Below are 12,695 nucleotides of genomic sequence, written 5' to 3'. Positions count from 1 at the left end.
TAAGACTTGAAGCTGCTGAACTCTATCGAAAAGCTAACAGGAACACGGAAGCTGCCCTTCTTTTATCGAAGATTGCTAATGATTTGATCGAAAGAGAAAGCAAACCCTTGTATATCAAGAAACTGTATGTTATGGCAGCATTGGAAGTCGATCTCTACAAGAAACGGCTGATTGATTCCACAATGACCGGACAAGGTGGAAACACCACGAAGACTCTGGATTCCCTGATTACCAGTGATATTAACACTAGCAGCGATAAGATTCTGAACAATCCGTGGAGAGGAGCTGAGGCTTGGCATTTCTATATCCTATGTCAAAAACAGCTTTATTCAGGCACTTTCAAATCAGCCTTGAAGACAGCTTTGAGGCTGACCGAGTATGAGCTAGAGCTCGAGGCTAAAAAAATATATACCCTCGTTGCCTTGGCTGCATACTATAATAAGGTATATACATACAATTGAAATTAATTTATATATATTTTTAACGGAATAATAGAGTTATAAATAATGTAGTCGCGCCTTTGTGAAACTTGAGGGTATGTCTCTAGGAGATTAAAAATAAGCCTTTGAAGAAATCGCCGTCAACATCTTCACGAGGCACCCACCCAAAGAAGGAGCTCTTGAAAGGTCGAAGTGTCCAGGAAGTTGTGCAAAGAACAGGTGACCGAGTACGAGACGAGCTGCAAGAGTTGTGGGTCAAACTTCAGGCATGCGTGCTCACGGGTCGTGCCATTCTAACGAAAGAATACTACACTTGCAAGGCCTGCAAGCATAAGATGATCTAATCAGAGATTGAGAAAGTTGAGCTGAAGTGTTGTGCCTTATGCCATGCGCCAATTGATTATAAGAAATTGGGAATGAGAAACGACGATTGAAACGGATATACATGTATGGGTGTAGTTTGATTGGTGACTAGTATGAAACATTCAATCATAAACCTTTTCTCTATCAGTAATTCACCTTATATAATAAATGGGTCTGACAAATATAAAAAATACAAAAACCACGATATTTTTTTTTTATCGAATTTGAAAATTTGATATTTAATATATTTGTGAAACTGATTTTTTTGTCATCAATTACAACTATTACAAAAAGAATAAACTATATAGATTCTTTTTTTAATTTCGAATAAACAATAAGCCTCTTTATTAACCTCATCATTTTTCTTCAAACTATCTTATGTCCGAATTAGGTCCTGAACTTACCTAGTGGCTCAAATCCCTCAAACTTCCAAACTAACCCCGTGATGTCAAGGACTTCGCAAACGGCTATCTCTTCGGAGAAATATTCTCCAAACTTCATCTCCGCAGAAACAGAGATTTTCATAATAAGCAGGATTTAACCTGCACCTTCCAGAACTTCAAGACCACCCGCGAATTGCTCTCCGAAAACTGGGGAATCAGCCTCCCTGTCGACAATCTTATTAATAAAGCGAAGGAAATCCTTCTCATAATCAAGACACAGTCCAGCAAACAGACTGACAATCCCAAAACACTCGCCCTTTCAGTCAAACCAACAAGAACCACTCGACTAATCAAGACGCTTATTCTGCACTTCGAAAGGATCTTACTGCTCAACTCAATAACAAGACTCAAATATCTGCAAAAGAACTAGGCTTCACCTCCAATATGCTTCCAAAGAAAATTGTCGATATCGAAACAAAACTTCAAAAGTACAGGGATGAGAAGGTAAAACATGAAATCATGGCCCTCGAGGAAAGGAGAAAGGAACTCGATGTCAATGAGAGGATGATGCAGGACCATCGGGAATACTAACGCTTCAAGCTACGGAACAATCATGAGTTTACGAAGACGATGGATGACCAAATCTACAAAGGGTGGCAGAAGTCCGAATCCATCAAGGCTGAGAGGCTAGCGAAAGAGCGCAAGCATGAAGATTTTATGGCCAGTAAAGTTTAAGCAGTACGCAAGAAGGTCAGAGAGCAGGACGAGATCGGCTTTACTGATGGTTTGGAAACATTCGGAAATAATTGCTTGAAGTTAGGAATTGACCTCGAAAAGGATTTGGCTAAGGTGATGCAGGAGCAGAGTGAAGGGAAAGCGTAAGGAAAGAGTTTCAATCAAGTGGCTTTCCTAGAACGCATAGCCGACAAAAATGAAAACGTGAAGAAGCGAGAAAAGACAAGATAAAACGCCTAGAACAACATGCGAATCGAGCAAAAAGAAGCCCAAGCTAAGGCATAATCTCTATTTGCAGAGCAATAGTTGGTGGAGAGGTACAGCAAACTAGTAATCGAGTAAGGGAAAACCTGCATGGAGGCCAGAAGAGCTGAAGTGTGGAACTATACGAGTTCTAGCTGCGAAAAGAAAAAGCAGAGAAAGGAACTAAATCTTACCATATCGAATTCGACAAGGAGGCAGAGAAAAATAGACAGGAGTAATATCGAGTGAGAAAAATCGAATATATGGAGGAAAATTTGGCTGAGAAGCTCCGTAAAAGGGAGAAAACATATCAACAAAATGGAAGAGGTAATAATTGGACTGCTCGATCTGGCAGAAGAGTGCTTTGCATAACAGAAAGAAACACAAAGGGAACAGAGTCTTTGGATATACCCTATCGCTTCTGGATTAGCGCCGTCTCCCGATTCGCGGGAGGTCCGACCGAGGAATCCCCGCAAAATCTCGAGAAATCCATAAATGCCATCCCAACCATCTCAAAGACAAAACTCGTGACATCCCACGCGATCCACAGCAGTCATGGGTAGATTAACAATTCTGGCCCTGTGGTGCTTGAAGATTATCTCAACAAAAGCAGGGGAGTGGATTGCCCGCTACCCAACCCACACTGATCCCAGAAACTATTCTCTCAGCAAAGAGGTGATATCTATTATCGAATCAGCATATCCATAAAATAACCCCCTGTTAAACCTGCATTACCACTGCATATGCCTCTTAAAATAGCAATCGCAGGTAGTACATTCAGTGGGAGGAGGACCCAGGCCGATAAGTTGGCGAAGAGGTACGGATTGATAGTAATAGATCCATATGAAGTCATAAAATAGGTATTAGCCCTGGTTGCACCACCTCCCCCCGAAGATCCCAAAAAGGCTGGTAAAAAAGACGTGAAAAAGCCAGATTAGTAAGTAATCAACCCGAAAAAACAAGCTCTCATGTAGTTCGGACATCGTATTAAAGACACCATAACCACCCCATAGCAGGCATCGGTTGAAATAGTGCTCGAAGCATTCACCATAAAGTTAAACTAAAACTTTACGGCCAAGACTCCAACAGAAGTTTTGGACGAGTTTAAACTTTCAGAAAAAATGGTGGGAGACAAGTACGCACAAGCACTTGCTGAATACGAATAATCACAGAAAAAGAAAAAGGACCCCAAAAAAGCAGTAGTCCCGGAGGATCCTCCACAGTTACTTAAGTACCCGTATACTCAGGGCTTTGTATTGGTTGGCCTTAAAACCGAACACTTTTTGGTATTCGAAAGGCAGATCGGGGGATTCATTCCAGAGAAAGACCGAGCCAACCAATAAGCTTAGCGGATAAGATAAGAGTGTGGACTTCTGGTCAATATTCCTGCCTATGTTCCCGAAAATACTCTACATGCAGGAGTTCTCGACTATATCTTTTTACTAGACACAGATAATACAAAAGATGTGCTGGATATGCGAAGTCAGGGCAGAAAACTAGATCCTACCACCAATATAATTTATCACCCAACTATCAACCCTCCGCCTTCTGATGTCAAGGGGCTTAATTAGAGACTAGTAGCAATCTAACCCTCCAAAATCCACCATCTGGACCAAAAACATTTGGAAGAACTGTACGAGAAGCATGGTTTCGAGGAGGCCAAAATCAAGAGTTTGATAGTTGTACAAAATGCAGGAACAGAAACTGTAGACTCAATACACAAGGTGATAGATTAAAATGTAGATCTCTTACTCGCTTATAAGACGAATAAATTGAAAGAAGGCAAAACGGATGTGGAAGTTCCCTCGGAGCTCGCCATGAAATAAGTCGAGAGCAATGATAAATCTCGTATAAGTAATAAGCAATCCTATATAATATATATCATTAACTAAATTTTATAGAGTAATTAATGCCTTGTATCCGTGAAGTTGTCAACAACTACAGAACCGATCTGCAGCAATGTTTGGCTCGCTTTTCTGAAGATAGAAGCCAGTTCTTGGCTCAGTATTAAGAAATCGTCAAATCCTTCTTGGATATTATGCTCCGACCGGATGACAAGATGGTAATAATCGTTATCATTTCACATTTGTATGAGTTTGTGTTTCTCAATTTTATAGATGAAAATTCTCAGCTTCCAAGACACTTACAACAAGCTTCTATCTGAATAAGAAGGCCTTCTACAAATACAGCAAGCGAAGAGTCATCTCGTTGACAAACTCGATGCCCTTTATGATGGCATGTGGGATAGCATCAGCGCCAAGAAGGATGAGGCTTTGCACCAAAGATCTACAGTCCTGGCCTCGGCCTGGATATAGAACGAAGCATCGACCATTGTAGATGACGTGGAGAGGGCGTTGCAAGTTTAACTTAATAGGACAACAGAACTACTAGAGTTTGCAATCAATTTCAAATTGGTTCAAGACGCACATCCGCTTCTCGATTCCACATAACATCTGGCTTTCGACAGTGTAGATCCAAATACTTCAAAAGTCCCTGTTTGCCTCTCCTCAACAGACTTGAACCTCTTTCCCCGTTTAAAACAACTCCAAGCTAATCTGCACACTTTGGCTGAAGATTTAAAAGGATGGGTAAAACACAGAATCGCCAAAGCGTTAATTCACACCTCAAAGCAAGAAATAAATATTGCTCAGTTTGAAGCAGCTATTGTTGAAGAATCAGCAAAGCTCAAAGAAAAGGCGGAAATTTTGGTCTCCCATGGCAGTTCGAGGCTGCGCGAATATCGAGCTCTTTACACCCTACTTGGACAAAGGATGGATGATTGGATCATCTTTGGCATTAAAAACGAAAATGACTCAACATACAGCTGTGTCAAGAAGATTAAACAGTGTATTAACGAAGGCAAAAAGTCTAATGTCCGCGAGATCCAAAATACTGAAATTCAATAACTGTATAAACCCTACCCTTACTTCAGCCCAATGTATCTTCCCACTTATTCTCTGAATCTCGAGGAAAGGAGAATGTTAGTGGAAGATATGAGGTCCCTCTGCGTTGATTGGGAACATCACAAAATCAACTATATTCTTTTTAAGGAATATATGTCTAGGCGCGTTAAATCAAAGCTCCTGCCTAAATACATAACAAAGGGAATCAGCTTTGACTTGATCGAACAATATTTTGTGCAAAACTCTATTATCGATGGATTTTAGATTAGTGTGGCATTGCTTATGTACGATATGGTTGTCCCTATGGAAGAGGATATTTAAAAATACAGAAAATTGTTGAAGGAAGGTATCAATAATGATGGAGGATTAAACACTAGCGGGATAGAGCCTGGGATTACATTAGAAGCATTTGTGAAGAGTAAAGTATTTTATGAAAATGTCCCTTAAGATAACGAGGAATTGGGGATCAAACATTTATTATTTGAGATCTTCAGGAATCCAGAAACCCATGAGGCTGACATTGATAAAATTTGTGATACCTTCAGCCAGTTGAATTTGATGCAGGTGGAAAAGTTTAGTCGGCTCCTCTCAAATTGATAATAGTTAAAAGAATCTTTAAATAAGAATAGATTACCAAACATTTTTAAATTTTACATTATAAATAAGTCAAACATATTTATTTAGCTATGATATTTGTTTAAATGTTTTTAAATTTAAGACTGTTCAAAAGCGGAGATATTATTAATATTACTTCAAACATATAACTAAATATCTTTTATAATCAATAAAACATAGACAGAGAATATATCTCATACAACATCACCCTGAACCTAATATTTTTTTTGAAAATAGATAGTGAAATTTCTATCATTAACATCAGGAAACTTTATTGTTGCTGATTATGATTGATCCAATGAGCTAGCCCCCTTCATTCAACAAAAATAGTAATAGCAATATAAAATACAAGACAAGCATGTGTCGACACTTCCAAGAAAAAGGGTATTGCTGTCTCTCCGATAAGTGCCACTTTGCGCATAGTAAACATGAGTTAAGAGTCCTTCATGATCCAGTGCCTAATAATATCTCAATCCAGGTCCGGCCGCTTTCCAATTTTAAGACCCAACTCTGCAAGGTACTAGAATTTACTGCTAGATTCATTTTCTTGTTACGCTTCGATTTTTTTTTTTTAGTTTTTCCAAAAAGGATATTGTAAAAATAATATTAATGATTGTCCCTACGCTCACGGTCCCCATGATTTAAGAGGAATGCCAGTCGTCCCAACAGATCAATATCGTCAACCTCCAGTCACTACATCATCTCGCCTCATTGTACCCCCTCTTACCCATGGGCCTATTGGATCGTCCCATCTTCCAGTTCCCGGGCCTCAGTTTCTCCCACTCTATATTGTCCCAATGGTCCAGAATAGCTATTTGTTAATAATTATAAAAAATCTTTACCAAGTCTTTCCGGGCCAAGCCAATGTAGCAAAATAGCTCCAAACAGCTGAATGGCTGGTGATGAATGGAGATGAGAAAGGTGCTGAATAGGTTATTAATTCTATTATACACGATCCTGCTCGAAGCGAAGCGGAGGTCGAAAAAAGTAAAAAGATATGGACAAATGCGATGTTTCTAGCTTCAATGAAAGGAGGGTATCCTCCACAATCTCAAATGTTTGGTAATGGAAGCTCAAATTACCAAAGCAATCCATTTCCATATGCAGATCCAACCACCTTTTGAAGCTATTTGGTGATCGAATATCTTGTGGGAAATAAATAAAAACTTTGATTCATAAGGACAAGTAGAAATAAAATATATAATTTATACATATGACATTGTGTATTTTCAAAATAATAATAAAAACCAACTCAAGTAAAACAAGTAGTATCATAGGTTTGATAAATATTTTAATAAATCAGACGAATCGCAATATCTTTAATTAATAATGCAATATTTTTAATAAATAAATAAAGCATTAATCATTAATTATTAATTATTATTATTTTTAATACTTTTTTTAACCATATAAAATGACAACAAGACTCAGAAAAACCAGAAAGATGAGAGGTAGCGTCCAGTGCGGCTACGGAAGAGTCGGACGACACAGAAAGCATTCAGGAGGTAGAGGTATGGCTGGAGGCCTCACACATATGAGAATATGGATGGACAGATACCATCCTGGCTATTTTGGAAAAATCGGTATCAGACAATTCCATCTGAAGCGCAACAAACTTTTTGCTCCAGTCATCAACATCGACAAACTCGTAATTAATTATAACAGCGTCAATAAATAAACGATTATTTTTATGTAAAAATCATGTAGTGGACCCTCGTATCCGAGTAAACTAGAACAAAATACGCCACCGTCAAAGACAAAGTGCCTGTTATAGATGTGACCAAAGCAGGTTTCTTCAAGGTGCTCGGGAAGGGACGACTTCCTAACCAGCCAGTGGTAGTGAAGGCTAAATTCTTCAGCAAGACCGCCGAGAGGAGAATCAAGGCTGTTGGTGGGGCTTGTGTCTTAACTGCTTGAACTGATAGAATATTGAAATACACACAAACACCATATTTAAACATTGATTTCATGATTATCATTCAGTAATTAAAACTATATGTATCTATAATACTCACAGTCAAGAGGGCTAGTATCTCAAAAGGAATCCAGGGCATCAAAAATATTTTTCAAAGTTGTGATAATATATTTTTTAATAGATTTTCAACATTTTTCTGCCTTATCGAAAAAATGTTGATATCATTACAGACATCAATATAACATTTGATAGTGATAATGGATTGTTTAAACAATAAATATATTAAATATATAAAAATATTATAAAATATTATATAAAATATTTAATATATCAATAACCACTATTAAATAATGTCATCTAAAATCCAAACCTAAAAGAAGCCTAAGGTCGTCCCCCCTAAGCCCGAGGGTCTCAAGAAGAAGGAAGAAAGAGAAACCAAGTACAACCAAGCTCTTGTTAAAGCCCGCGAAGCACGCAGAGCCACTAACAAGACAAAGAGAGCTGACATCCTCGCCAGATCTCAAAAGCATTACAATGCTCATGCACAGTTTATCCAATCAGAACTGACCCTGAAGAGACAAGTATTGTTTTTACCATTATATATATCTACGATTTATTATATTTTCGAATTTAGGCTAAATTGAGTGGCACGATCTACGTTCCTGCTGAGAGCAAGGTCGCATTCGTGATCAGAATCCGAGGTGTCAACAAGCTCAACCCAAAGGTCATCAGAATTTTGAGACTTCTCAGATTAAGACAGATCCATAACGGTGCCTTCGTGAGAGTCAATAAAGCCACCATCAACATGATCAGACGTGTGGAACCTTACATTTCCTATGGGTACGAAAAAATATTTTCAACAACGTCTCACAATCTACTTCGAACTCTATTAATTTATTATTTTTGGGCCACAGATATCTGAGCAGAGAGACCACCGCCAAACTCATCTACAAGAGAGGATTCGCAAAGGTGAACGGTCAGAGAATCCCTTTGGCTAACAATAACATTATTGAGCAATCGTTGGGAAAGAGTGCTAACATCATCTGTGTGGAGGATTTGATCAATGAGATCCACAACGTGGGCACCCACTTCAAGGAAGCCAATAACTTCCTCTGGCCCTTCAAGCTCAGAGCTCCTAGAGGCGGTTTCCGATCCAAGAGACACCCCGTCCAGCGTGGTGGAGATTGGGGTAACAGAGAGGACCTTCTCAACGATCTGGTCAATAAAATGTTATGATTTTATGCCATTAGAAATGCAGTTTAGCAATAAACTCTCCATACCATATTTAAATGTTGATTCTCATATCCATCTTCCAAAGTTAAAGAAATTTATGTTTGCAGATATAAAATCAAAACTTAATACAGTAAAGGTATCTTCCTATAAATATTAAATATCGAAGCCATTTCAGATTAAAAAAAAATATAATTGAATTCTCATTATAAATGGTTTCATATTCTAACCGATATTTAGACGAAAGATTTGGCTATTTCGCTTGATTTCTTTAATGAGTATTTCTAAAAATGATTAATTTTATTATCGCATGTTTATCATGATAAAATATAGTGTCAATCAGAGAAATAGTGTGCAGAGGGTACTCAGAATACAGAAAATTGAGGCGATCAGTAAATATACGTTAATATCTGCGTGAGTGCAAAATGTTAAATACAGTGGAACGAGGCAGAACACAACAAATTATGCAAGTATTACCGTTCGAGACATATACTCGGCCAGCTCGCTCCTATATTGGGCTTCATTGCTCAAGGCCAAATGCAATCCAGTCCCTAATATCACTAGACTGACCTCGACAACTGAGAAGTCGATGTAGCAGTCGGCAAGGATGATTGCATAAAGGAGCTCAAAAGAGCAACTAAATATTCGCAACCAGCGACCGAAGTAATGCAAGAAATAACCCGAAATTAAGTACAGCATTGTGCTCAAGCCATAGAAAAAAGAACCATACATAATGGAGTAGCGGAATGCAGCAGAGGTCGAGTAGGAACTTTTGGAGAGCCCATCCATGATCCAAAGTGTTGAGTAGGCCAGGGTGATGGACAGACAACACTGTTGGAAAAATACTCCTGTTAATTCTAGTTTCGCTTGCCAAGATAGTTACCTAAAAAAATTAATATTCACGAGATATGGAGATTGATCGTATCATACTACATTAAAATTTACATGAGAATATCGAGTCTTTAATAGGCCAGGCTCAGAATTTTTTTATTATCTGTTACAGTTTCTCTGGATTCAAGCCCGAATATCCTTCTCTCATTCTTTAGGAAATAGAAAAAAGGAATACTCACACTGATGGTTGCTGCTACCATGACTGGGAAAATTACAGAAGGAATTTTCGCCAAGTCTGATAGATTAATTTGTTCATGCAGAAACCAAGCCGTGCAGAAGCTGAAGATATAGCAGGTAATATGAGCCACGAATGAAAATTTGATGTTGAGGAGCGGAGACAAGGAGGCAGATTATTATTATTGTTCACAAGAAAAGACGTACTAAAAAGCCATACGTGGCTCAGGGGTTATTCCTATATAAAAATAAAAAAACGAAAACGTGTTGAGAGTTACGTAAGAGGATTTACAACAGAAGTCCAGCAAAACATAACCGAAGTCCAAGTTGAATACAGTCGAAAACTAATTCCAGTGAAACGACGTTTCACTAAAGGACAGGCAAGCATATGACACGAGTTTTAGTAGGGCGAGCAAAGATAGTAAAGAAAATCGGCGTAGATAAGGATTGGTGCCAGACAGGAGCCATTCTTTTAAGTACGGTTGAACAACAAAAAACATCAGAGGAGCAATACCCCATATAATGGAATCTAAAATTTATCCCGCAATTATGCTCGAAAAAAGCGGGCCAGCGTAGACATTGAAGAGGGCATAAGCTATAAAAAATATGGAATGTTGTAATATAAATGAAATACTGTATTAGACTGAGAACACAATCATATAGAGTAGCCTGCTAGTGTTCGAGGCAATCTTATGATCAAGGTTGTGAGTGGAGTCCCTATTTTTTAGCTCGAGATAGGCCAGATGATGGTCGCTTCTCATTGTGCTCCAAAATTATAATGATTGTATATATTTTCTATAAATATAAACATTATAAATTAGATATCAGAATCCTCATTAATGATTTTGATTATGTAAATATTATTAGTTAACGAAAATCGAAAATAATATATTGGATAAAGATATAGCTTTTGCTATCATAATCAAATAGAATTTTTTATCTTAAAAGCGAATTCAGGTTAAAAAATCCTTTATCAGATAATCAACCTACTTCATCAAACTTATATTAAACAGTGTATCAATGTACTATTATACCACATGTAAATTCGTAAAGTTTATTTATCGCGATGAATTACTTGAGTTTTAATTTTTGTTTTTTAAATCTGGAAAAAAAAATTCATATTAGAGGACTTGATATTAAAAAAATATATATAAAATATACAGGAAGTTATTGAAATCATACAACTTAAATGACAGACAAACTATCAAAAAATAATTCTCTCAACGCGGAAGATCCCTCGACTAAGGAACTTAATGTTTTTGTGCAAAACCTCCTCAAGCAGATGCAGGAACGATTCGAAGACATGTCGACCAACATTGTTGGCAGAATCGACGAAATGGGTAAGCAATAATAAATAATCGTCTCAACTAATAAAATCTATACTAATTACATCATCAGGAAAGAGAATTGACGACATCGAAAAGTCTATCGGGGACATCATGAATGATCTTGGTGAAGATGAGTACGACAACAAACCTGATAAAAAGTGATTTTTTTATGGATCGAATATCATATCTCGAACCACAATCTTGCCTGTTTAATTAAATCTACGAGTTTATATGCCCAAATTGAATGTTTTAGTTTTTTTAAATATCACGAAAGATAAGCTGATGTTTCAGATTGGGTGACCCCATTATTACTTTTATAATCACATAAAAATGCCAATAAAACAAAAACCATTCAAAAATCGAAAACATATCGTTATTATAGTGAATATTATTAAATTGTGAATGCATATAGTTATATATTATATTTTATATAACTAAAAATATTTTTGGTCCATTGTCTTTACATATTTATCGCTTTTTTTATGAGAAAATGTAAAAATTTAAGAATCAATAAAATATATTTTTATATTAAATCTAATTTCGAAAATGGAAAACTCACAACGAGCCTCTGTCAACGCGCAGCGTCACTCTATTTTGTCTGTCCACCAAGACATCTCATAAGAGAGTGAGGAGAATTCCAGTCGCCCGAGCGAGCAAGCCTCGAACTCTTCGTTTACACTTGCAGAATCGGAAAAGGATCAGGAACCAGATCTCGATATCAATACTGTCCTCAATAAACTGGGTCTCATAGATAACGAAAGCGATGAAAATGGCAAGAAGATCAAGCAGGTAATCTCAAGTGTAGTCAATCATTTGATTGACGGGGATTTCTAGGGTATGATCCATTCGTATGAATAGAACTTCAAGGCAGCATACAATCTAGCGGACAAAGCAGCCGATTCTGAGGTCAACCACTACATATTTGTCAGCGAATATTAAGATATGGAGTACCTCGAAGTGATGGAAGGTTCCAATTTGGTTAGTCAGGCATTCAAAAAAATCTTAATTTTTTTCAAGAAAATATCATTAGTGTGTTTCAAAATCGTAGAAGCAGGACTATTTGAATCAATTGTTCTCTTGGTGATCGTCCTAAATAGCATCAAAATGGCTTTAGACGACCCGTTATCCAATACTGTAACGCCCACTATGGCTACCATCGAAACAATCTTCCTGATACTCTATTGCGTAGAGATGGGATTAAAGATCTTCGCCTACGGATTCATACTCAACAATAAATCATATCTTCGTGATCCTTGGAACATTCTGGATTTTATTATTGTAGTCACCAGCATCTTGCCTTTAATGATTAACTTAAATTTCTCAGTCAATTCGCTTCGAGCCATAAGAGTGCTGCGACCTCTCAAAACCATAACCAAAGTCAAGGCATTAAAGATGATTGTTAGAACGCTTTTCCTATCTTTCAGTTTGGTCATGGATTCACTTTATATCCTCGTGTTCATGATCATAGTATTCGC

The 12,695-nt window shown here is 37.4% G+C and overlaps 2 protein-coding genes and 3 long non-coding RNA genes across 5 annotated transcripts; 4 read left to right on the top strand and 1 right to left on the bottom strand.

The window, feature by feature from the left end:
• Window positions 1-1,202: 1,202 nt before the first annotated feature.
• LOC148298291 (uncharacterized) lies at window positions 1,203-5,568 on the top strand. The gene is made up of 3 exons (XR_015839205.1): window positions 1,203-4,018; window positions 4,066-4,226; window positions 4,282-5,568. It is a non-coding gene; the product is annotated as an uncharacterized LOC148298291 (long non-coding RNA).
• A 1,507-nt stretch (window positions 5,569-7,075) lies between these two features.
• Window positions 7,076-7,646, top strand: LOC148298290 (large ribosomal subunit protein uL15-like). Its single transcript, XM_088276988.1, is given in 2 exon segments — window positions 7,076-7,330; window positions 7,390-7,646. Coding segments are annotated over 2 exon segments (444 nt in total). The 5' UTR covers window positions 7,076-7,096; the 3' UTR covers window positions 7,600-7,646.
• Window positions 7,647-7,905: 259 nt separating this feature from the next.
• Window positions 7,906-9,017, top strand: LOC148298289 (large ribosomal subunit protein uL30-like). Its single transcript, XM_088276989.1, has 3 exons — window positions 7,906-8,178; window positions 8,232-8,437; window positions 8,512-9,017. Exons 2-3 carry the CDS (start codon window positions 8,403-8,405, stop codon window positions 8,831-8,833), a joined length of 357 nt encoding a protein of 118 aa, XP_088133115.1. The 5' UTR covers window positions 7,906-8,178; window positions 8,232-8,402; the 3' UTR covers window positions 8,834-9,017.
• Window positions 9,018-9,108: 91 nt separating this feature from the next.
• Window positions 9,109-10,697, bottom strand: LOC148298288 (uncharacterized). The gene is made up of 4 exons (XR_015839206.1): window positions 10,527-10,697; window positions 10,171-10,487; window positions 9,773-10,130; window positions 9,109-9,710 (listed from the first exon to the last, which is right to left on the bottom strand). It is a non-coding gene; the product is annotated as an uncharacterized LOC148298288 (long non-coding RNA).
• Window positions 10,698-11,068: 371 nt separating this feature from the next.
• On the top strand, window positions 11,069-11,452 carry LOC148298287 (uncharacterized). The gene is made up of 2 exons (XR_015839207.1): window positions 11,069-11,232; window positions 11,291-11,452. It is a non-coding gene; the product is annotated as an uncharacterized LOC148298287 (long non-coding RNA).
• The last annotated feature ends 1,243 nt before the right edge of the window (window positions 11,453-12,695 follow it).

Source organism: Brachycentrus maculatus, unplaced genomic scaffold, assembly GCF_059751285.1.
Source record: "Brachycentrus maculatus isolate JH-2025_06_01 unplaced genomic scaffold, ASM5975128v1 h1tg002237l, whole genome shotgun sequence".
Taxonomy (NCBI): domain Eukaryota; kingdom Metazoa; phylum Arthropoda; class Insecta; order Trichoptera; family Brachycentridae; genus Brachycentrus; species Brachycentrus maculatus.
The sequence above is the reverse complement of the archived record's forward strand: the minus strand, read 5'-3'. Positions and strand labels throughout refer to the sequence as shown.

Excerpts from the sequence above, each read along its gene's own strand:
- LOC148298289 (XM_088276989.1), top strand. The coding sequence starts at position 8,403 with ATGATCAGACGTGTGGAACCTTACATTTCCTATGG. Across the intron at positions 8,438-8,511 it reads GAACCTTACATTTCCTATGG|ATATCTGAGCAGAGAGACCA; the intron begins GTACGAAAAAAT and ends TTTGGGCCACAG.